Source organism: Myotis yumanensis, unplaced genomic scaffold (assembly GCF_028538775.1).
Source record: "Myotis yumanensis isolate MYYU_CA2020_CCGP unplaced genomic scaffold, mMyoYum1.0.hap1 SCAF_3, whole genome shotgun sequence".
Classification (NCBI taxonomy): Eukaryota; Metazoa; Chordata; class Mammalia; order Chiroptera; family Vespertilionidae; genus Myotis; species Myotis yumanensis.
In genome coordinates this window covers 190,678,647-190,702,120 of record NW_027223754.1, presented here as the reverse complement: position 1 = coordinate 190,702,120, position 23,474 = coordinate 190,678,647, and the positions used below count along the sequence as shown (strand labels likewise).

At 38.7% G+C, this 23,474-nt stretch overlaps 1 protein-coding gene across 2 annotated transcripts; it reads right to left on the bottom strand.

The window, feature by feature from the left end:
* Nucleotides 1–746: 746 nt before the first annotated feature.
* LOC139005664 (killer cell lectin-like receptor 2) lies at nucleotides 747–16,289 on the bottom strand. 2 transcript variants are annotated; one of them, XM_070407866.1, is made up of 8 exons: nucleotides 16,207–16,289; nucleotides 14,789–14,905; nucleotides 13,065–13,154; nucleotides 11,614–11,850; nucleotides 9,519–9,661; nucleotides 7,410–7,513; nucleotides 4,357–4,523; nucleotides 1,142–1,227 (listed from the first exon to the last, which is right to left on the bottom strand). In XM_070407866.1, the coding sequence occupies exons 2-7, from the start codon at nucleotides 14,901–14,903 to the stop codon at nucleotides 4,385–4,387; spliced, it is 828 nt and encodes a 275-aa protein (XP_070263967.1). In that variant the 5' UTR covers nucleotides 14,904–14,905; nucleotides 16,207–16,289; the 3' UTR covers nucleotides 1,142–1,227; nucleotides 4,357–4,384. The 2 variants fall into 2 exon arrangements, with proteins under 2 accessions (XP_070263968.1, XP_070263967.1); XM_070407867.1 differs by lacking the exon at nucleotides 4,357–4,523 and having other exon boundaries at nucleotides 747–1,227.
* Between the last annotated feature and the right edge of the window lie 7,185 nt (nucleotides 16,290–23,474).

The following is a 23,474-nucleotide window of genomic DNA, read 5'->3' as shown; positions in this document are numbered from 1 at the left end:
CCCCTATGCCCTTCAACTTCACTCAGAATAGCTATCAGCTTTGATTGCCTGACTTCATATTCTGATGGATCCCCCTTTCATATATAATTAAATGTTGGTTTTGGCCTCTTAATCTGTCTCATCTCAATTTAGTCTTAGAATCTAGAAGGGTAGGAGAATTTTTTTCTTCCAATACAACACAAAACCCAAGTAGTCATTGTATCCACTTCAAATATCAGGCCTCCAAGTGATATATAGTCCCACCCATTAGCTTTAGATTTGGACCCTCCAAGTTTTGAAATCTACAAAGAATTTTTTTTAACTCCTGGAAATAATAAGTTAAGATACTTTAAAGAAAAACAGCTTTATCTCTATAAACAACAAAAAAATAATTTGAAAAAATATTAAATGTCATTTACAACAGCATCAAAAATATAAATTTTTTAAAATACATATAAGATCTATATCCTGAAACGCACTACATTGTTGAGAGACATTAAAGACCTAACTAAATGGAAAAATAAATCATGTTCATGAATTTTAATACTCAATATTGTTAGGACATCAATCCTCCTAGATTAATCTACAGATTCAATGCAATCCCAACCAAGCATTTTTAAAGAAATTTTGAGAAAATCAAAGATTCCAGAATAGTCAATATACTCTTTTTTGACAAATCATCATGTGTTTTATTTTTTTTTAAATCATTGTTATGTGACTAAAAGTAGTAGGTATTATTCTTTTCAAGTACCCAAAGGAAGCTTCACCATTTTTTTAAATTGAATTTATTGGAGTGACATTGGTAAATAAAATTATACAGGTTTCAGGTGTACAATTCTATAACATCATCTGTGTATTGCATTGTGTCTCCACTACCCAAAGTCAAATCTCCTTCCACAATCATACAGTCAACCCCCTCTACCCTTCACTACCCTCCACACCATCCTTTCCCTTTGGTAACCCACTGTATTGTTGCCATGTTGATGAGTTTTTGTTTTTTTGTTTCTTGTTTGTTCATTTGTTGCTTTCAGTTTTATATCCTACGTATGAGTGAAAGTATATGGTTCTTGACTTTCTGACATTCCGTTTAGCATGATATTCTCCAGATCCATCTATGCTGTCGCAAATGGTAATATTTCATCTTTTCTTCTGGCTGAGTAGTATTTCATTGTATATAGGTACCACATACTCTTTATCCAGTCATCTATAGAGAGGCATGATACTTCTGTTGTTTCATTGTCTTGGTCACTGTGAATAATGATGCAATGGAAATAGGAGTGCATATATCATTGCAAATAAAGGTTTTCAAATTTTTCAGATAGACACCCATAAGAGGAGTTGCTGGTTCATATGGTAACTCTAATTTGGGGGGGTCAGCCATACTGCTTTCCCCAATGGCTGTACCAGTTTACATTTCTACCAGCAGTGAGTGAGGGCTCCTTTTTGTCCACAACCTCTCGAACACTGTTAATAGTTATCTTGTTAATAATATCCATTCTAACAAGTGTGAAGTAGAATCTCATTGTAGTTTTGATTTGCATTTTCTTAATAGTTAGTGAAGGTAAGCATCTTATCATATACTAGAGGCCCAATGCACAAATTCATGCACCAGTGGGGTCCCTCGGCCTGGCCTGCAAGATCCGACCAAAACAAGCTCTCTGACATCCCCCGAGGGGTCCTGGATTGCGAGTGTGTGCAGGCCAGGCCAAGGGATTCCACTGGTGCACGATCAGGGCCTCGAGGGATGCGGGAGGTTGGCCAGCTAGGGAGGGACTGCAGGAGGGATCCAGGGCATGTCTGACATGTCTCGCTCAGTCATGATTGAGCGGACCCCAGCAGCAAGCTAACCTACCGGTCAGAGTGTCTGACTCCTGGTGGTCAGTGCACATCATAGGAAACAGTTGAGGGATCTTAGCATATCATTAGCATATTATGCTTTGATTGGTTGAATGGCTGACTAGATAACCAGACACTTAGCATATTAGGCTTTCATTCTATAGGATCTTTTCACTGTTTGAATGTCTATTGGGAGAAATGTCTGTTCAGGACACCTGCCCATTTTTTAATTGGGTTGTTTATTTTTTTGTTATTGCCAATATACTTTTGAAAAAGAACAAATGTAGAGGATTAGCACATCTGATTCCAAGGCATAGTGTAAAGCTACAGTATTGAGACAGTATGGCATTACTATAACAATAGACATATAGATCACTTAGACAGAATAGAGAACTCAGAAGTAGACCCAATTAATTTTCTACAAAGGCACCAAAGTGATTCAATAGAGGAAAGTATTTCAACAGTAGTACAAATCAACTGGATTTCAATATGGAATAAGAGTGAACCACTACCCTTTTCTCACACACAAAAATTAATTTGAAATGTGTACAATCTAAGTGTATAAGTCAAAACTATAAAACTTCTGGAAGCTAACATGAGACAAAAAACACTGTGATTTTGATATAGGCAAAGATTTCTTAGGACAATAAAAGAAAAAATGATATGTTAAGCTTCACCAAAAAATGTAAAACTTCACCTCTTGAAAGGCACTATTAAGAAAATGAAAAGGCAACACGAAGACTGGGAAAAAGTACTTGTAATACATATATTTAACAAAGGATTTGTATCCAAATTCTATAAAGAACTCCCATAATTTTACAATAAGATGACAGAAAATCAATTTTAAAAAGAAACGTGGCAAAATATTAAATAGATACTTCACATTCAAAGATATATAAATAGCAATAAACAAATGAAAAAATGCTTAATGTCATTATTCTTCAGGGAAATACAAATGAAAAACCACAATGAGATACCACTGGGCACCCATTGTTATGGCTGAAATTTAAAAGCCTGACAATAACAAGCTTCGGCGATTATATGGAGACAATTGAACTCTCATATGTTGTTACTGCAAAGGTAAAATGATGCAACCACATTGGAAAACAATCTAGATGTTTATTATAAAATTAAACATGCACTTGCCATAGGACTCAGCAACCAACTCCTGGGTGTTTAATAAAAAGAAATGAAAAAGCATGTCCACACAGTTACTTGCACATAAATGTTCATGGCAGGCTTATTAATAATAGTCAAAAATTGGAAACCCATCAAATGCTCATAGGTGAGCATGGACAAATTGCAGTATATCTGTACAATGGAATACTACACAGTAACAAAAAGAATAACCTACTGATAGGAGAAAAACTAATTCCAAAAAGATGCTGAGAAAATTCAGACAAAAACGAGTACATGAAGTGAGAAATTCTAGAATAGGCAAATTAATTTATAGTGACAGAAAGCATATCACTGCTTGCCTGGGTCCAGGTGGGTGGTAAGGGGCAAAAAGGAACTTTTGGAGATGGTGAAAATGTTATATATCTTGATTTGATGGCATTTAAGAGGTGTATACATTTGTCAAAAACACACTGACCTTGTGACTTAAATGGATACATTTTATTGCCTGCAAAGTATAACTCAATAAGGTTGATTATTTTTTGAATGTGAAGGTCAAGAAAGTACATGGAAGCATGAAGAACTGTCCCAGATTAAAGGAGACTAAGGAGACATCAGGACAAAATACATTGCATGATTCTGAATATAAAGGAAACACACCTATAATAACATTGTTGAAACAGTTGACAAAATTTAAATATGGACTGTAGCCAAAGCATATAGTACTATATCAATGATAAATTTCCTGATTTTGATAATTGTGCTATGGTTATACAAGACTAAGTTCCTGTTTTTATAAAATATTTAGACAAAGAGACATAATGTTCCTAATTTATTATCAAATGAATCAGCAAGGAGAGAGAGAGAGAGAGAGAGAGAGAGAGAACATGTAATAAAGTGCAGATAGTAAAATATAAACAAATGGTAACTATGGGTAAAGGTTAGATGAGTGTTTCTTATACTATTGTTTTAACTACTCAGTAAGTTTGAAATTATAGCAAAATATATTTTTAAAGATGAGAGGTAAGCATCTAGAAAGGGGGAAGATATCTATTTTTTAATTCTTAATTGTGTTATCTCTCAAAATCAGAGGTATTGCAATGACTTATCCTACAAATAAGGAAAAAAACCAGGTATCTATGAGTTTTCTAATTGTTTCTGTGTGTAGTTCCAAGAAAGAGAAACAGAAAATTCCACAGGTCCATTAAAGAGACGGGTAACTATTCTCCAAAAGCAAAATCTTCCCCTTATCCAAGAAGACCAATGACATTTGATCTCTCAAATCATTGTCCAAAAGAGCATCTTCCCTTCCAGCTCATCTCTGCTTCTGCAGTGGACTAAGTTCTGAAGTCAAAAACATTACTTTGTTAAGTAATTACAGATTATTACAGGAAACACACTAAAAATGGCAAAATTCCATTTTACCTTTTCCTCTTAGTATGTTCATTAGTAGTTAATGAATGTCATTAACAACATTGTTCTTCACACAGATACAATAGTAGGTATTAGAACAATCAATATTTGCTATTCTCGTTGAGGTTAAAAATGCACATTCTCCTCTCCCGAAGGTCCTATTCATTATTGAAACATAACTGTAAAACAGAAAACATGTGTAGTCAACAGTTTACTTCTGAAGCTTACAATAACATAAATCATAATGTTTAAGTCAGTTGCCTACAGACCAGGATTATACAAATGTTAATCATAACATCATCACTAGAACATAGTCTTTGGCTCTTAATCCATCAAATAGAATCTCACTCAGCCTCTTGATTACACCCACAGTCTCCCCTTTTATTCCACTCTGGAAAGTTTGGGTCAGAAGGCAAAATCACCTTGCAATACTGCTATGGGATTATAATGTAGCAAACATGTTTTGTTACATTAATTTTTTCAATAAAAGTGAGAGATTAAAAAGAGAAGAATTTCTATGATACAGATAATCAGGTCTCATGTGTATATACTCTATGGAGAAAAAAGTAGAATTGGAATATAGTCAGAAATGAAGTTTAATCAATCTTTTTATTTGCTTTGTTTCTTTTTCTTCCCAGTCCCATAGATCGGTGGTTGGCAAACAGTGGCTCGCGAGCCGCATGCGGCTCTTTGGCCTCTTAAGTGTGGCTTTTCCACAAAATACCACGTGCGGGCGTGCATGTACAGTGCGATTGAAACTTCGTGGCCCATGCGCAGAAGTCAGTATTTAGTGAAAGAGCCACACTCAAGGGGCCAAAGAGCCGCATGTGGCTCGGGAGCCGCAGTTTGCCTACCACTGCCATAGATAATCATTAGCTGAAACCTGACAATCCATTGAAAAATGTCTAAAAGCAAGACTTCTACTTAAGAAAAGTGGTGGATTAGGTGCCAGAAATCTTTCTATTAAAAAATAAAAGTTGCTGATTACAAAAATAATTTAAACCTTCTTGAATAAATGTATGAACTGGCAGGCAAGAAGCAAATTCACACGCAGGCTGAGTTATTAAGTAAAGGATGGGAACCTAGAAGAGTGAGTATGCCCAATAAGGAATCCACCCACTGTCCTAAATACAAGACAGGCTACATAAGGCTGAGACGCCAAAGGGATCTATCTTCAGTATAAATAGCCTGGAATTGTCTTCAACTTTAGACTTAAGCGGAAGACCAAAAGATCAAGCCCACCTAAGAATCCAGAATCATAAGCCATCCCTCATGTAATTTGCTTTTGCAGGATAATTTTAAAATATTCAAATCTGCTGCAGGATAAAAGGGAAAGAAACAAATAAGATAAATGATACCAAACAGCTTGTGAGGCATGGGCAGAACACATAAGATATGTTAAATATGGATAAGTATGTTAGTAACCAGGAGACATGTTGAGGTATAGATACAGTAAGTAGAGCTTATGTGTGCTGAACATAGAAAAGGAAGAAAGAATCATCTAAATACTAAATATCACACACAAAATAATGATGCACACAATACTCAAAATTCATGAGATCTTAAGCTCACCATCCATTGGTGACACTTATTCTGGCCCAAAAAAATGAAATCCATGGCTGCTCAACAGATTAACTGGAAAGTTGCAGCTGTGGCCCAGCTTAACCTACTCCTGCAACTCCCCAATACAGAAAAGGTGTGTGCCGGCCACCAGAACCTTCTGCCCATTACTCAAACCTCAAGTCGGGCTCTAGAAACCACACCATCACGAAAGGGTTTTGCAGTAGGTTGAGTCAGGCCATATGAAGACTGTACAACCTAGGATTCAAGTGATCCCTTCATTTACTTGTACTTTATCCTAACTGTGACAACCTACCCAACCCCACCCAAGTGTGACAAGCTATCCCATTTCGTCCCCTTTACAGAGCGTGATCAGTTTAATTAACCATGCAATTTGAGCATCTTACTATGGCCCATGAGCCTTTTGCTCTGTGACCTCTGAGATAGTTTGCCTGGCGTGGGTACTCACAGGCCCAGATTTATAATGCCCTGAGGTATCCAACAAAAGCAGATTATTTCTTGAGGAAGTCACCATCTTCTCAGTTCTCAAATAATTTCCACAACTCAAAAAGAAAAAAAAAAACTATCACTAAACACTACAAAGAAAATGGCATTATGAAGGGCAACCAGCAGAAACAATAGATTAATCCCACAAAACTTCAAATATTAGAATGATCACATATCAAGGATAAAATAAGATGTTTACTATCATTAAAGAGATAAACAACAGGTTGAAAATATGAGTAACTAGCAAGGAAAACATAAAACAGTTATAAGCATAACCAATGGACACAGACAGTAGGGTTGAGGGCCTGTGCGGGAGGGTGGGAGTGGGTAGGGAGAGGTCAATGGCGGGGGGAGGGGGGGGACATGTGTAATATTTTCAACAATAAAGAATTTTATTTAAAAAAATAAAACATAAAACAGAATTTCTAGAAATAAAAATATAATAGTTATGATTTTTTTAAAATCATTGAACAGTTTGACAGCAGATTATATCTTAGTGTAAACCCAAGAGCTTACAAAATGCTGCACTTCTAAATAGGACTATGGGGAAGGTGTCTGTGTGTGTATATACTAGCTTAAATTTATATTTTATAAATAATATATACGCATAGATATGTAAACTAAAAAAAGAGTTTCAAATGAATTTTGGGGATACTCAAAATATTCATTTGCGGTTATGGGAGGGATCACTATGGCTAAATCAGGATGATCCAATCATTTCATGTCACTTTATGATTTTTTAAATTCTGTGCACCTCATAACACATTCTTCTGAGCATGGGTTTAGCATCATAATTTTGTTATTAATAACTGCATGATACTTCTCTCTTTTTTTAACTGTACTTCTTAAAACACTTTCTTAATCATTCTGCTTATTCTTACCAACAACCTCTACTTAAAAATAGTAAAGCTGTGTAAAATGAGAGAAGATACTTTTTAGAAACAATACTTCCAACCCCACCACCGACGTGATAGCTTGGATGCATTTCAGAGACTTACATTCCAGGTGTGCCGTTGTCAATCCATTCCCATTTTCTTTCCTTTTCATTAAATGACAATCCAATCCAGTAGCTATTTTTATAAGTCTGGGATTGCAGGAAGGCCTGTAAAGGAATTACAACATGTGTGACTAAATTTCCGTCAGTTGGGTGAATGGAGAAGACAGGAAAAGCAGCCAGCTGAGTTGGTGGCCAGTCCTCTGCTGCTCCCCACATCATCCTATATACCTCCTTTCTAGAAAGCTCTTTCTACCCTCAATCCTTGTATTTTCATTTTCCAACATATTTTTCTCCTAGTACATTATTTGTATCAAAAATGGCTGCAAGAGCCCTGGCCGGTTTGGCTCAGTGGATAGAGCGTCGGTGTGGGAACTGAAGGGTCCCAGGTTTGATTCTTGTCAAGTGCACATGCTCGGGTTGCAGGCTTGATCCCCAGTGGGGGGGGAGGGGAGGAGGTCAGGAGATAGCCAATCAATGATTCTCTCTCATCATTGATGTTTCAATCTCTCTCTGCCTCTCCCTTCTTCTCTGAAATCAATAAAAATATGTATTTTTAAAAAATGGTTGCAAGCATCATAGATTATTTAAAACATGGGAAAAATTAAAATCTAAATATCTAACAATTGGAGACATAAAATAATTTGATACTTTGTGAACTGATTCAAAAGCATGCTCCATAAAAATATTTAAGTACATAGAAAAATAATTATGCATATTTTAAGTGAAAGAAGGAATCGTCAAAACAAATATATTAAAATAAGAGTATGTGGGGAGGTGTACATTACAGCCTTCAGCCTCATAAGAGGAAACCTTGCTATAGTTTAGTAGTTGGAAGGAGTAGAGGAAAATGGGGGAGAATTTAGAAATATTTACGAGTCCAAAAATGTAAAATCAAAGTGACATAATACATAACGTCTTATTAAATGACTAAATGTGTTTTTTAAATATAGGTTTAAATTTAACAGTTTTACTGCATCAAATTCAGAAAATATTTCATGACAAGATAAAATCTTCTGCATTATGATTTAAAACATCTTTTGGATTTGTATATAAATTGTGTGAACCAGGAGGTCACGGTTCGATTCCTGGTCACGACACATGCCTGGGTTGCTGGCTCAATCCCCAGTGTGGTGTATGCAAGAGGCAGCTAATCAATGATTTTCTCTCATCATGGATGTTTCTAATTCTCGCTCTTTCTCCCTTCTTCTCTGAAATCAATTAAAAAGCTTTTTTAAGAATATTGATCAAGTAAATGTTGCCTGCAGATGCAATGAAAATCACCATGAGGCTAAAACTGTAAAACTGTTTTCACTTTTATGTTTCTCATCATTATCTCCATTTCGACAGGTGGGGAAACTGAAACTAAGAGAGGATAAGTCATTTACCAAGGTTAATGAACTAGTAAGGGCCAGCACTGGAACTGATCACAGGCAGTCTGGCTCCTGGATTCCTTGTAGTAACTACTCGGCCATGTTACTCCAGGATTTCAGTTGTCACCTTATTGGGAGAAATAACTGCTGGTTCCAGCCCGTACGATTAAGTACTTCATCAAAAGTGAGGCATATTTCTCTGTGACTGTTTTTCTTGAAAGAAAGATGATTGCAAAGACCCAAAATGCAACTTCTAAGGCCGTGGTTGGCAAACTGCGGCTCGGGCGACACATGCGGCTCTTTGGCCCCTTGAGTGTGGTTCTTCCACAAAATACCACGTAGGGGCGCGCATGTACAATGCGATTGAAATTTCGTGGCCCATGCGCAGAAGTCGGTATTTTGTGGAAGAGCCACACTCAAGGGGCCAAAGATCCGCATGTGGCTCCCAAGCTGCAGTTTGCAGACCACTGCTTAAGGGGTTTCCACTGTGCACATAATAATGATCATGATAGATAATATGTATTGCATGCTTAGTAAATAACAAGATCGTGTTCCTGTTAGTAGGCATAGTCTCCTGAGAACCTCTTAACTGTATTACTTTTGCTCACTCAACAGACACAACACAAAGAATAGCTGAAGGTTCCTTTTTCTGGGCCCTTCCCCCTATCCTCCATTTTTTGGGTGTGAGAGTGGGAGACAAAGTCCAAGAGAATAAAAGTGAATATAATCATCCATGATACCAGTTCATCTTCATCATCTATCTTCACAAGAGATAATCCTTTATTTTGGCAAGTCTGTTTACATTCCTTCCAGTTTTTATTTTCAGTGGTAAAAAGGTAACAGTTTACCCCACAACAGGACCAGAGTTCTTCATTGAGTTTGCCTACAACATATAAGGGAAAACATTAAACTTCTTGTTATCTGGCATTCTGTTAAGCACAGCAATATATTTATCAGCCTTCTATAACTAAATAAAATCTTAATAGCTACCAATAATGATAACATGAGGTTCATCAAAATTCTGGAATGCCAAGAGACATCAGCACTCCCATGTTCAATGTAGCATTATTCACAATAGCCAAGATATGGAGCCATCCCAAATGTCCATCCACAGATGAATGGACTTTAAAATGTGGTCTATACCTACTTGAAGTACAATTCAGCCTTAAATGGAAGGAAATCCTGCCACATGCAGCAACATGGATGAACCTTGAGGATATTATGCTAAGTAAAATAAGCCAGACACAGGACAAAAACTACATGAATGCAGTTACATGAGGTATTTTAAACAGTCAAACTCAGAGAAACAGAACATAGCATGGTGGTTACCAGGGGCAAGTAGGAGGGAGACGTGGGTAGTTGCTCAATGGGTATAAAGCTTCAGTTATGCAAGATGAATAAATTCTAGACATCTGCTATACAGCATAGTGCCTATAGTTGACAATATTGCATTGTGCACCTAAAAACTTGGTAAGAAGCCCTAGCCAGTTTGGCTCTGTGGATAGAGTGTCCATCTGAGGACAAAGGGTCCCAGGTTCGGTCCGGTCAAGGGCACATACCTTACTTGCAGGCTCCTCCCAAGACTGGGCCCTGATCAGGGCTCATGCAGGAGGCAACCCATTGATGTGTTTCTCTCACATTGATGTTTTTCTCTGTCTTTCCCTCTCTCTACCACTCACCCTAAAAATCCATGGAAAAATATCCTCAGGAGAGGATTAAAAAAATAAAATAAAAACTTGGTAAAAGGAGAGATTGTATGTACCACAAAAATAAAAAAGGGACATGAGGAAACTTTGGGAGATATTACCCTAATTGTGGATCATTTTACAAGTGCATGTATATATCCAAAGTCATCAAATTGTATACATTAAATATATACAGTTTTTAAAATATTATTAATATCTCAATAAGCTGCTTAAAGTAATAAAATTCAAAGAAATTTCTGGAATGTCTTCTAAATAAACATTATTTGGAATTTTTTTCTTTATCTCTTATGTGTTTTACAATATACCAAGTTTTAAAAATATTATTGATGCTTTAATAATGGATACAATAATTTCCACTGATTACCATGCCCAAATGAGATTAAATATGCTAAAGCTCTTTGTAAACTTTAAATCCTAAACAAATATGTATTCATTGCTGATAAACAGGTCAATTCACTCCATCTTTATACATGATAACAGAATTTATTGTATAAAATTAATATTTTTACCTCTTGTAATTTTTTATAGGTATTACCACACAGAGTTGCACAAACATCAACACTATGACAAATCTTGCAGGTGTATTGTAGGGAATGCATATTGATCACAACCGACCAAAAATCTGAAGTCAAGGCAGAATGGAAAAACAAGACACACACACACACACACACACACACACACACACACACACACACTTACAATTATCTTTACAACAGCATCCAAATAAAAGTCTTTATGCCCATTGCGGCCTAAGTCTATTTTTATTGATAGCATCCACTTCAGCAACAAAGTAGAAGTGACTAATTTGCCCACAGGTCCAAAATGATCTGAATTTTTAGGGGAGCTAACATATTATTTTCACTTCTGGAAGCAGTAGAAATGCAAAAACTGCCATTAACTTTTGGGAAATTCAGGGGCCTGCTAATCTAAACATGGCTCCTGGGGTCTCAATCCCATATTCAAAATAAGCAATCTCAAATACCCATATTATTTCTAAGAAGCATAAATTAAATGTCCCCAGTAGACCTAGATAACTAGCATATATCATAAGCCTGTAATTAACTTTGAAGCTTCTGAAGAAGAAATAATGTAAAATCATGCAGTCTCTCACTGAAGAGTTCCTTCATACCTGTATGTTGCAAAGATTTTGAAGAGATTTTCTTTTTTTTATGACATGTCTTCTCTTCCTTTAACGGTGAGACTGGTTTCTTTCCCCACCGAAGCATTTTGAGAATGTCAGACTCTAGAGTCATATTTGCCAAAAGTTGCTTTGTTAAGTAGTTATCATTTTGCATAATGTGGTACTTTTGTTTGAGGTTTTGTAGAATTTCATCTTGTTGATGTTTTTCTCGATTATACTGAAAAACTAAAATTAATAGAATAGGTAAAATGCAAAAGGGTACTCATAATGCTTAAATGCTGAAAGTAAAGAGAAAAAATCTCATTTCGACAATCAACCGATTTCATTACTTTAATTAGCAATTTGACATTTAGAAAGTAACACCTCAGTAAGTTGATAGAAATGAAAACATCAAACTTCTCACTGTTAGCAATTTAAGTCTATAATAAATAAAATAAGAGATCTAAATAAAATTATGATAGCAACACCTTACCCTTCAGTTTAGTTTCATTTTGATAGTTAGCACATTATTTAAAAATAGGTACCAAAGAAAAAATCAGTTAGCCAACTTTTAGCAACACATCTTCTGAGTATGAAAATCTGCACTAAGACACATGAAGAAATAGCACCATTATTATTAAATAGGATAAACACAGGAAAAAGGAGGAAGATACCAATATGTCACTTTATCTGAGTGCAATATATTACTGATTTTCTCTAAAGATATCAAGGAATTCAAATAAAAAATAAAAGTTGATGGACTCAAGATTCTAACATCTATGTACAGAATCACTCTAAATTTTTACTAAATCATTTCTTTATTGTATTCTTTTTTAGCTTTATTTTTGTTGTTTACACTATTATAAATGTCCCCTCACCTCCCCCTCCCCGCCCCCCCCCCCACCTCTTTGTCCACCTCTACCCAGCAACCACCCCCCTTCCCTCTGGCTATCGCCACACTGTTGTCTGTGTCTATGGGTTATGCATATATGTTCTTTGGCTAATCTCTTCACCTTCTTTCATCCACCACCCTAATCCTCCCACCCCTCTGATAACTGTTAGTCTGTTCCATGTATCCATGCCTCTGTTTCTATTTTGTTCATCAGTTTAGTTTGTTCATCACAGTCCACATATAAATGAAATCATAGAAAAATAAAAGAAAGTCATAATTTATTTCAAACAGTTGTTTCTTAAAGAATGTTTAACTCAGAATGTAGAATATTACTAAGTCCTATATCACAAGGAATATTACCTGTATGATAAAGAATGAGGCTGCACAGTCATTGAAATGGGTAAGTGAAGTGAAAATAATGCTGTGCTGTGTCTAGGAAAAAATCACCAAGAAAAAGCCATCTGAAACATTCCCTTATGATATCCGGGGAACAACTGATTGTTAATAACTGCAACATTGGTGATTAGTGCTATTACTCAGACTCAAAGGATGTATTTCAGTTACTTACGCATTGTTCCCAAAACTATGATTGTCATGATTAGAAGTAAACAGAGGATCCCAAGAGCCACTGCAATGAGACGTGAGGGTCCTGAAAACTCTTTAAATAAATAAGAAAAGTAATCATCAGGATAGAAGGATATATTTAACAGAATTTTATATATATATATATATATATATATATATATATATATATATATATTGCATGTGTGATAAAATATAATTTAATCTACATGTAATTTAAGATAAGTCATAATCCACTTGTATGGTCCAGGATAAACCATACATTTAAGACCATTAAATAAAAATTTTTAAAATTAAAAAAAAAATCACCAGGAGTAGAGCTTGGCCCATGACTAACCTTTACTGGGACGCCATTTGCAACAAAGGGATAAATGTTTTCTACAAATTTTATAAAATGATATCATACAAATTGATCTAAATCTGGAATCTAGTAGTCACAGTTTTAAAATTTCAGATTTCTGACTGGCACACACCCATGGTAGAAATCCTACACACAAAAACAGTTCTATAGGATTTCAAAGGTACAGGTGACAGTAGACACAGCACACATTTATGAGTAGCCACACTAGTGTGTGTACTCCTTGCCGTGATCACAACTTATCATGAAGAAGAAAGGAAAGCAGTCAATATTCTTTTTTAAATATATATATATTTTTATTTTAGAGAGCAGAAGGGAGAGGGAGAGATAGAAACACGGATAAAAAAGAAACATCAATTGGCAAGCCCCCTAATGGGGATAGAGCCCGCACCCCAGGCATGTGCCCAGACGGGGAATTGAACCATGACTTCCTGGTTCATGGGCCAATGCTTAACCACTGAGTCACACCGGCCGGGCACAGTCAATATTCTTGAGAAATTGGTAGCCAATAGTGGATATTCTGAAGCTGCAAATGTGATTAGGATCCATTCTTAAAGATATTTTTAGAAATCAACTTTCCTTTCTTTCTCATCAACTTTATTTTTCACGAGACAATGCTATTTTTAGCCTCCTACATTTGTGTCCTCAATATCTGTAAGCTGTATCTCTTATCATCACTATATTAAAATAGCAAAAGTTATTCTCAATTTAAAGTTTAATTGTGACAATATTTGATAGAGAGAATAGGAAAATTAGTATGCGCCTTTTGATTTTAACATATTTGCAGCTTTATTGCCATCAAGGTTTCGTAAATATTTAAAGCACCTAAAATATCTTTTGTCTGAATAAAATCATATCTTTCATCTCTTAAATGTTTCTTAGACTTTTATTTGTCTAGGAAATGCAATGTTTTCTTGAGATACTAGTCTATAATTTACCTTTTTTTTTTATCCTCACTGAGTATATTTTTTATTTTTTTATTTGAGAGAGAGGAGAGAAAAACATTGATTGGTTGTCTCCTGTACACGGTCCACTGTAAATAGAGTCCAAAACCTTTTGGTATACGGGACAACACTCCAACTGAGGCACTGAGCCAGGGGTTAAAGGCCTCAAAAATTCCTTGACCAAATTTGAATGAAAATATTCTATTAGCTCCTCAAATTTAAAGAATTCACTAATTTTTCCACTCTCACATATGTAATAAAAAGAAAAAAAGATTGTTCTACTACTACAAAACTTATGGTTTTGTATTACCATCTGGGAACCTAAAGTGCAGATAAAAACATTTTTTCAAGCTTCAAGCATTTGACAAGCTATAAGAATAGGTAAATCCAGATGCTTAAAACATATACCTTTGCCATCAATTTTCCCAGGCCTTTGAGTACCACCAGGCCTTAATGTATTTTGTAGTTCTGAAGGATTCTGAAGAAATGCAGGGGTTGAATAAATTATTTCCTGATCGCTCATCTCTAGAGTACAAAGAGAAAAATGTTTTGCATTAAAACCTTGCATCAGGATGGTTTCTGTGTAAAGAAAGTGTAAAATGTTAATCTGTAGGAGCATGCCAGAAATGAGAGGTATGTGTTTATCTCTGCCTGTGATATCAATGTATGTTCATTAACTAATTGGAATGCCTAAAGCACATAAACTGAGACTGATTTATATAAGAAATTTATATAATATTACACCCATGATTATTAGAAAATATGAAAAAAATTAATACTTATCAATAGATTGAATAGGCTGGGTTCTATTCACCTAGCCAATCTAGCTCTAAATGTTCAACATAAACATACAGTTGTTAGCCAAAATTGGTACCATCCCAAATGACTGAAACACCTTTAAAATTATCAATTTAAAACACCAAAATTCTACATTTTGAAATTCTGAAGATATAAATATCTTGACTTTAAAAAACAATATCCACTGTTCAACTCTGCATATAAATTGTTAAAAGGTTCACTTGTTCCATTCAATCATAACATAACTCGATCAAAGTGTACCCCATAAACCATCTGCAAAATAATTATTTGAGAATCAACCTTGCAGATTGGTTAACATTTCAGATTCCACGCCCCAGGCAAGATATGCTGAATAAAAATCGCAGGTTGGAGCCAAACACCTGCATTTTTAATCCCAAATTACTGCATGTACATTAAAATTCTAGAAATAATCTTCCTGTGTATGAGGCTGCCTGAGAGGTCTATGTAAAATAAAATTTTTTTAAGGCAGTCATTAGGTAATATCCATAAAGAATTTAATTTATTAATGAATGTCAATATTAAAAAGGAATTATTAAATAATAAGTATTTAAAATGTACCTTGCTTCTTGCATTAAACCATGTGAAAAGATGATATACAAGAAACAGATAGTATGGAAAACAAATTGCATATGTAACTCTGTTCTTTTACATTTTTATTTTAATTTACAAAATTTTCTAGACTTCACTATTCACATTTTCTCCAATTTCCTAAGGAAAGGGGGTATTTTCCATTACAGAATCTTTCAAGATAGAATAGATACCATGCAAATCATTAAGTCCACATTAAATGTGAATGCTGAACTAGTTTTCACATTCCCTTCAGTGATGATGTCGTTTTAATGCAATTGAGATTGCTTTCCTAATCAATCCCATACTCATGCCTAGTCGTTTGTAATTGATAAAATAACATATTCCTAAAATTCTTGTTTCCTAGATTTTTCTTCTTTATAAGGAGGACTAATAGGATACTCAAGTACAAAGACTGAGAGATTAATAGTAAACGTTACCTGTATCTGTGGATGTAGTGATGCAGATGGAGAAAGCTGATCCAAAAATGAGGTGGAAGATGTTAGCGTTTCCAACTCTAGATCGTTGACTGCATGAGGGGCTGTAAGCTAGAAGGCAGAAGTGAATCATCTCTGAATAATACTCTAACTCAAAATTTTCTGCCCCTCCTCTTGACCAAAGTGACGAAAGGAAATTGTATGATGAAAGCTGGTGTTGATGCGAAGGAAAGATGGTCACGAGCTACATGTTCCTTCATCTCAACTAACCAACTACTTATTATCTGCAAGATTGCATTTAAAAAGCAACATTCGAGGACTAAAAATATAAAGGGACACAGCATTCAAAAAAACAAATACCAATATTTTTAACAAAAACTAGCCTACTTAAAAGATACTACTAGTAAAAATAAATAATTAAAATGTAAATGTATAGATATGTCTGTATACATAAATATAAGAAGTATCATGACTTAAATAGCCCATCAATCAGAAACTTTCTTCATAATTTCACTATAAAATATTTGGTGTAATTCTAACATTTTATCCATACATTATCGAAACGTATGGTTTTTTTAATATCTTTTTTATTTCAGAGAGGAAGAGAGAAGGAAACATCAATGATGACAGAGAATCATTGATCAGTTGCCTCTTGCACACACACACACACACACACACACAGGGATTGAGCCTACAAACTGGGCATGTGCCCTGATGGGGAACCAAACCATGACCTCCTGGTTAATAGATCAACATTCAATCACTGAGCCATGCTAGCTGGATTCAAAATGTATGTTTTATTCATTTACTATCAGTGTTGATGTCACTTTACACAATATTTTTGATCTATTATTATCTCATACACTAGAGGCCCTGTGCATAGGGGTGGGGGGGATCCTCAGCCTGGTCTGCACCCTCTCCAATCAGGGATCCCCTTGAGGGATGTCCAACTGCTGATTTAGGGCCTAAACCGTCAGCTGGACATTCCTCTTGCAATCCGGGACTGCTGGCTCCTAACCGCTCACCTGCCTGATCGCCCCTAACTACTCTCCCTGCCAGCCTGATCACCACTCACCACATCTGCTGCCTCAGCCCTTGCCACCATGGCATTGTCCGGAAGGATGTCGGAAGGATGTCTGGAAGATGTCCGGTCTAATTAGCATATTGCCCTTTTATTAGTATAGACTAGAGGCCTGGTGCACAAAAATTTGTGCACTCGGGGGTAGCGGGTCCCTCAGCCCAGCCAGTGCCCTCTCGCAGTCTGGGACCCCTCGGGGGTGACCACTTGCTGGCTTAGGCCCGCTCCCCGGGGGATTGGGCCTAAGCTGGCAATCAGACATCCCTCTGGCAGCCCGGCAGCCCTCGGGGGATGCCCACTTGTCAGCAGGGAGCAGACCTAAGCTGCAGTCGGACATCCTTAGCGCTGCTGAGGAGGCAGGAGAGGCTCCCACCACCACCGCTGTACTGGCAGCCATCAGCCTCACTTGTTGCTGAGCAGAGCTCCCCACTGTGAGAGTGACTGACCGTTAGAGGGCAGCTCCTGCATTGAGCATCTGCCCCCTGGTGGTCAGTGTGTGTCATAGTGACCAGTCATTCCCAGTCTTTCTGCTGTTAGGGTCAGTTTGCATATTACCTTTTTACTATATAGGGTAGAGGCCTGGTGCATAGGTGGAGGCTGGCTGGTTTGCCCTGAAGTGTGATCCAGATCAGGGTGGGGGTCCCGCTTGGGTGCCTGGCCAGCCTGGATGAGGGGATGATGGCTGTTTGCAGCTGGTCACACCCCCTTCAGGGTGGGGGTCACCACTGGGGTGCCTGGCCAGTCTGGGTGAGGGGCTGAGGGCCGTTTTCAGGCTGGCAAGTGACTGAAGCTCCCAGTCTCTTTTTTTTTCCTTTTTTTTTTTAATTCTGGGATTTATTTACCTTCTATAGCTGTCACTGGAGCTGAGAGCTGGCTCCAGCTCTGAGGCTGTGGCTGGCTGAAAGCAGGTATCTGAGTTTGTTTAGCTTCTATAATTGAAACTCTGTTGCCATCACTGGCGCTCTAAGCTCTGAGCCCGCTGGTGGCTGAAAGCAGGTTTCTGGGTTTGTTTAGCTTCTATAATTGCAACATTGTTGCATCTGGAGCTCAGAGCTGGGCTGCAGCAGGTGGGGAACCTTGGCTTCCTCCGTCACTGGAGCAAGCAAGCCTCCTGTTCACTTCAGCTGCCTGGCTTCTGGCTGCCATCTAGGTTGGCAGTTAATTTGCATATCTCCCTGATTAGCCAATGGGAAGGGTAGCAAAGTTACGGTTAATTACCATGTTTGTCTATTATTAGATAGGATGTTTTCTCATTTTAAAAAATATGCCTAAAATATAGGGTATCCCCAAAAATGTATACACATACTTTGAATAATTATAAAGGTAGTGCTTATTAAAATACATTTCATTTTCAAAACTGAGCTATCAACTGTTAAAATGTATATACATTTTGGGGGATACCCTGTATGGCCCATCTGTCAGAAACTTTCTCTTATTACTATTTGGAAAATATGTGTCATTTTAAAAGCTGTATAATTATTACCCACATGGACTATATCATAATTTAGTCAATTCTCCACTGTGGGAAATTTAGGTTGTTCCCATTTTTTTGCTAGTATAAAAAAATAGTTGGCTTGTACCTTTGAATATTTTCTTAGGAAAATTTTTAAACATGAAATTAGGGGGTCAAAGTGCATATACATTAAATAATTTGACACGTATTACCACATGCTCTCCAGAAAAGTTGTTCCATTTATACGCTACAACCTGTGTGTGAAAAGGTTCATATTTGATTATTTAAGAAGAGATGCTGATAAGTTATTTCTATACTTGAGTTTTGTCCACAAACCTTACTTCATAGATATCGACAACCTACCAGCTAAAAGAAATACATTTCTCTGTTTCTATGAGCCAGATATTCTCTTTCATTTCATATAGGCCTTGTCAATCTTCTGGCATACAGTTCTATGAAACCAATTTAAGTTGCTTCTCAAATCGGCTGATAGTAGTTAATATGGAGTGTGGGGAAGAGGAGTGAGGTGGGGAACAAAAAGGGGAAATTAATTATGCAGAAACACACCCACCCCTATTTCAACAGGCTCTGACCCAATGCCTTGCTTCTTCTTTTCTTTCCTTACCAACCTCTAGCCACCAGCAAACATCATGCTTGAGATGACCTCCCCGCTCTTGTTTGCTCAGGCCCCTCCCCTCCCCTCCAAACTAATTATAAACACCGCCTACTGAATGTAAAGGCCCATTTTAGGTTATGCTGCCCAGGGTTTGATCCTCAACTTCTGTCCTCCAGTGCAATCATTAATCTCTGAATCACTACCAAGGCCTGCCACTGTCATCATGTGCAGCAGTCAGCTGAAATACCTCCCAGACATGAATTTCATTCCATAATGTAAGCAAAAATGTATGGGCAGAGCCTGGACATTACAGGAATACTCGCTGCTGGGCATTTTCTTCTCCCTTTACCCTAACCTTGGCCTTGTCAATCTCAAAACAGAGAAAAAAGATCCCTGACCCTCTATCCTAATGCCATAAATACTAATAAATAAGAGGGAAAAGGAAGAAAGGCAGGGAGAGAGGGAGGGAGGGAGGGAAGGAGGGAGGGAGGGAGGGAGGGAGGGAGGGAGGGAGGGAGGGAGGGAGGGAGGAAAGGAAGTTCTACTGAGGAAAGATAGGGAGTTAGAGTGGAAGAAGCAGTAATGGTTGTGGAAAGGTGGCAGAGAGAGATGCTATCATTTATTGGAGAACCTACTGTGTATATAAGCATGTCAAACATATTGTGTATAGAAGCATATTGACAGCTGACAGCTATTTCATAGATAGATAATAGATAGATAGATAGATAGATAGATAGATAGATAGATGATAGATAGATATAGATATAGGTATAGATATAGATATAGATATAGATATAGATATAGATATAGATATAGATATAGATATAATTGATTTCAGAGAGGAAGGGAGAGGTAGAGAAAGATAGAAACATTGATGATGAGAGAGAATCATTGATCGGCTGCCTCCTGCATGCCCCACACCTGGGATCAAGCCCGCAATCCAGGCATGTACCCTTGACCGGAATTGTCTAGGGCCAAACCACCTAGGGCTGACAGCTATTTCTTATTGCACCCGTTTTACAAATGAAGAAACAAATCATAAGAGGCTGACTGACTTGCCAAAGAACAGGTTATTGCTAGTTCTTGACCCATGTTCCATCAGGCCTGACTGACTAGAATGCAGACGATGAATTTAGCAGGGCTATGGACTTTACAGACTACGGATTCTTTTAACAAACATTTTGCCACAAAGCATGAATTCTGGAAACAGAAATATCTGGCTTAAAATGCCAGTACTAGCTTCTATGTGTGACTTGCGACAAGTCACTTACTTCTCTAAACCTTCAAATTCACCAGTGAAGCAGTGATATGTGCCTTCCAAGGATACTGTGGGGATAAAATGAGATAAGTAGACCTGGAAAATATATAGCAGGCTCTCATTCAGTGTGAAATGTTAGTATTTGAAACCCAATATTCAAATCCTGCCTAGCTATAAAATTTTCAACAAGTCACTCCAAATCTCAGTTTTCTCATCTATATATATAAAAGGTGTCCTTCCTACATTCGATCTGTCGCTATGATGTGCACTGACCACCAGGGGGCAGACGCTCAATGCAGGAGCTACCAAGCTGTAGTGACTTGGCAGAGGAGGTTCTTGGTTGATGCACCCCAAAACCAAAGAGAAGGGAGCCCAATTCCTTGCAGGGCCACATGATTCCACCTTCAGCCATGAGATATGTTGTTGCTGGGGCACTGTCAGCCCCGAATCTGGTTCACTGCCCACTTGCATTTGCGTTCCACACCCTGTATGACAGCAACTTTGTAGAGTGCCCTCTCGCACTCCAGGACCCCTTGGGGGATGTCTGAGAGCCAGTTTTGGCCTGATCCCCACAGGTCAGTCCAAGGGACCCCACCTGCTGAGGGAACCCGGCTCACTCCTCAGATGCAGGGGAGGGACTGCAAGAGGTTAACTCCAGGGTGTGTCCAGCCTGTCTCACCCAGTCCCGCCCTGCCAGCCACCTTCCAATTAATTTCCTTTCAATGTGCACAAATCCGTGAACTGGGTCACTATCATCCTATATAATAAAAGCCTAATATGCAAATTGTCCCCTTCGGACAGTTGTTCGACCAGGAATTCAACCAGGAGTTGGACCACTCGCTATGACATGCGCTGATCACCAGGGGCAGCACAGAACATGGTGGGTGTTGTCAATACAGTGCTGGCAGTGGGAGTCAGTGGAGGTGCTGCTGGCCCTGATGGGCCCTGACAAGAGCAGAACCGCGGTGAGATGGTGGAGCAGTGAGCAGGAGGAGCCAGTCCAAGGTGAGTGCAAGCAGGGGCCCAATCACCCCCCCCCCCCCCCCGGTCACCCTGCAGATGGTGACCAGTGGTGGCAGTGGGGGTGGGGCCACCGCCCAGCTCCCAGGCCCAGCCCTAATCAATCGCCCTGCAGGTGGGATAGTGGAGCAGGTGAGGGGGTGGCATCAGGCCAAGGTAGGGTGCCAGGCCGGGCTGCAGGGTTGCGAGTCTGGGGGCACGAGCTGGGGCTGTGAGGCTAGGGTCGCAAGTTGGGGCCCGATCTCCTCAGGCCACCCCTAGGGACCCCGCCCGTGCACAAATTCATCCACTGGCCCTCTGGTATGTTTAATAAGAGTAGTACTCACTTCACAGACTTGGAAAAATTCAATGAGATTAGCATTACATATAAGATTTCTTAGACCTTAATATAAGTAAACTAGTGGCCCGGTGCATGAAATTTGTGCACATTAAAAGGGAATGGGGCTTCCTCCTCCCTCCTGTCAGGGTCCGGGTGCAGGGGAATGGGATTCCTGGTTGGCAGGCCGCTGACAGCAAGCTGACCAACAGCCGATTCTGTGAGGAATGAGGCTCCTTCCTGTCAGGGTCCAGTTTGAAGGCCGTCCATGCCCCTGAACACTCAAGACCCAGAGTTCCACCACACCCCAGCCAGGGCCCAGAGCTCCCTCCCACTGCCACACGCTGGCCGGGGCCCAGAGCTCCCTCCCGCCGCCACGCCGAGACCCATCAAATTTATCCTAACTACCCCCCTGTCGACCTGGTCGCCCCCAACTGCCCCCCCCATCGCCAGCCTGGCTACCCCCTCACTGCCCCCCCTGCCGGCCTGGTCGCCCCACGCAGCCTGCTGTTTGGTCATCTGTCCAGTCATTTAGGTCATGACAGCCCTTGGCTTTTTATATATTAGGATGCTCTTCTTTTCTATCTCTCCCAAGGCAGGACTACACTCCAGAAATCCTGACACTGAGCTAGTTTCTCTACCCTAACGTGGCAGGTTTAGGGTGCAGGTGCTTGAAATAAAGATTGTGTGTTGGGGAAAGGGGTTTGGGGAGGACACATTAATATGATTTAGGATCTGGGAAACATGTAGCAGCATACTGCTTATCTCTAAAAAAAAAAAAAAATTCTATGACCTCAGACCTGGTTATTTATATATTACTGCCCTTGGAAACATTGATGTTGTTGAGCCTTTCCTTTGTTTTTCTTTTGTTTGATTTTTATTGATTTTTAGACAGAGGGAAATGGAGAGGAAGAGAGAGATAGAAACATCTATGTAAGAGTGCCTCCTGCAGGCCCCCTACAGTAACCCTTCCCAACCCACTGAGCCACACTGGCCAGGATGAGCCTTTCTTCTATTTTAATTTACAACCTTAGAGCTGCTGAGAGAATGGGTAGGTCTCATGATGGAGACCACACAGGTGGGGGGAACACTTTTTTCCCTCCAAAACTATAAGAGAAAGTTTATTTAGGAAGTCACAGAGGTAGAAGAAGTGAGTCATAAAAGACATGAACTAAGGATAAAAGTTACAGAGGTAAAAGAAGGGCCCTTGGAGCTTCGGAGAGAGAGGCAAGGAAAGCGTGCCAGGGGAAGGGGATGGGGAAGGGCACAGTGTGCTCCACAGAACCACTGGTGTGGAACACATTTTTACATGTACGTGGTTGTCTGGCCCCTCCATATAAACTCCGTAGGGTGGGTACCACATCATCTTGTTCATTATTGTCACTGCAGCACATAGAAGAGATACGATGCCTACACATGCACTTGATAAGCAAGGCGGTTCAAGTGAAGAGAAACTTACTACACAATCTAGATTGTTCATAGTTTTAGAGAGATATAAAATGAGATTAATAATCAAAAACCCAAACTGTG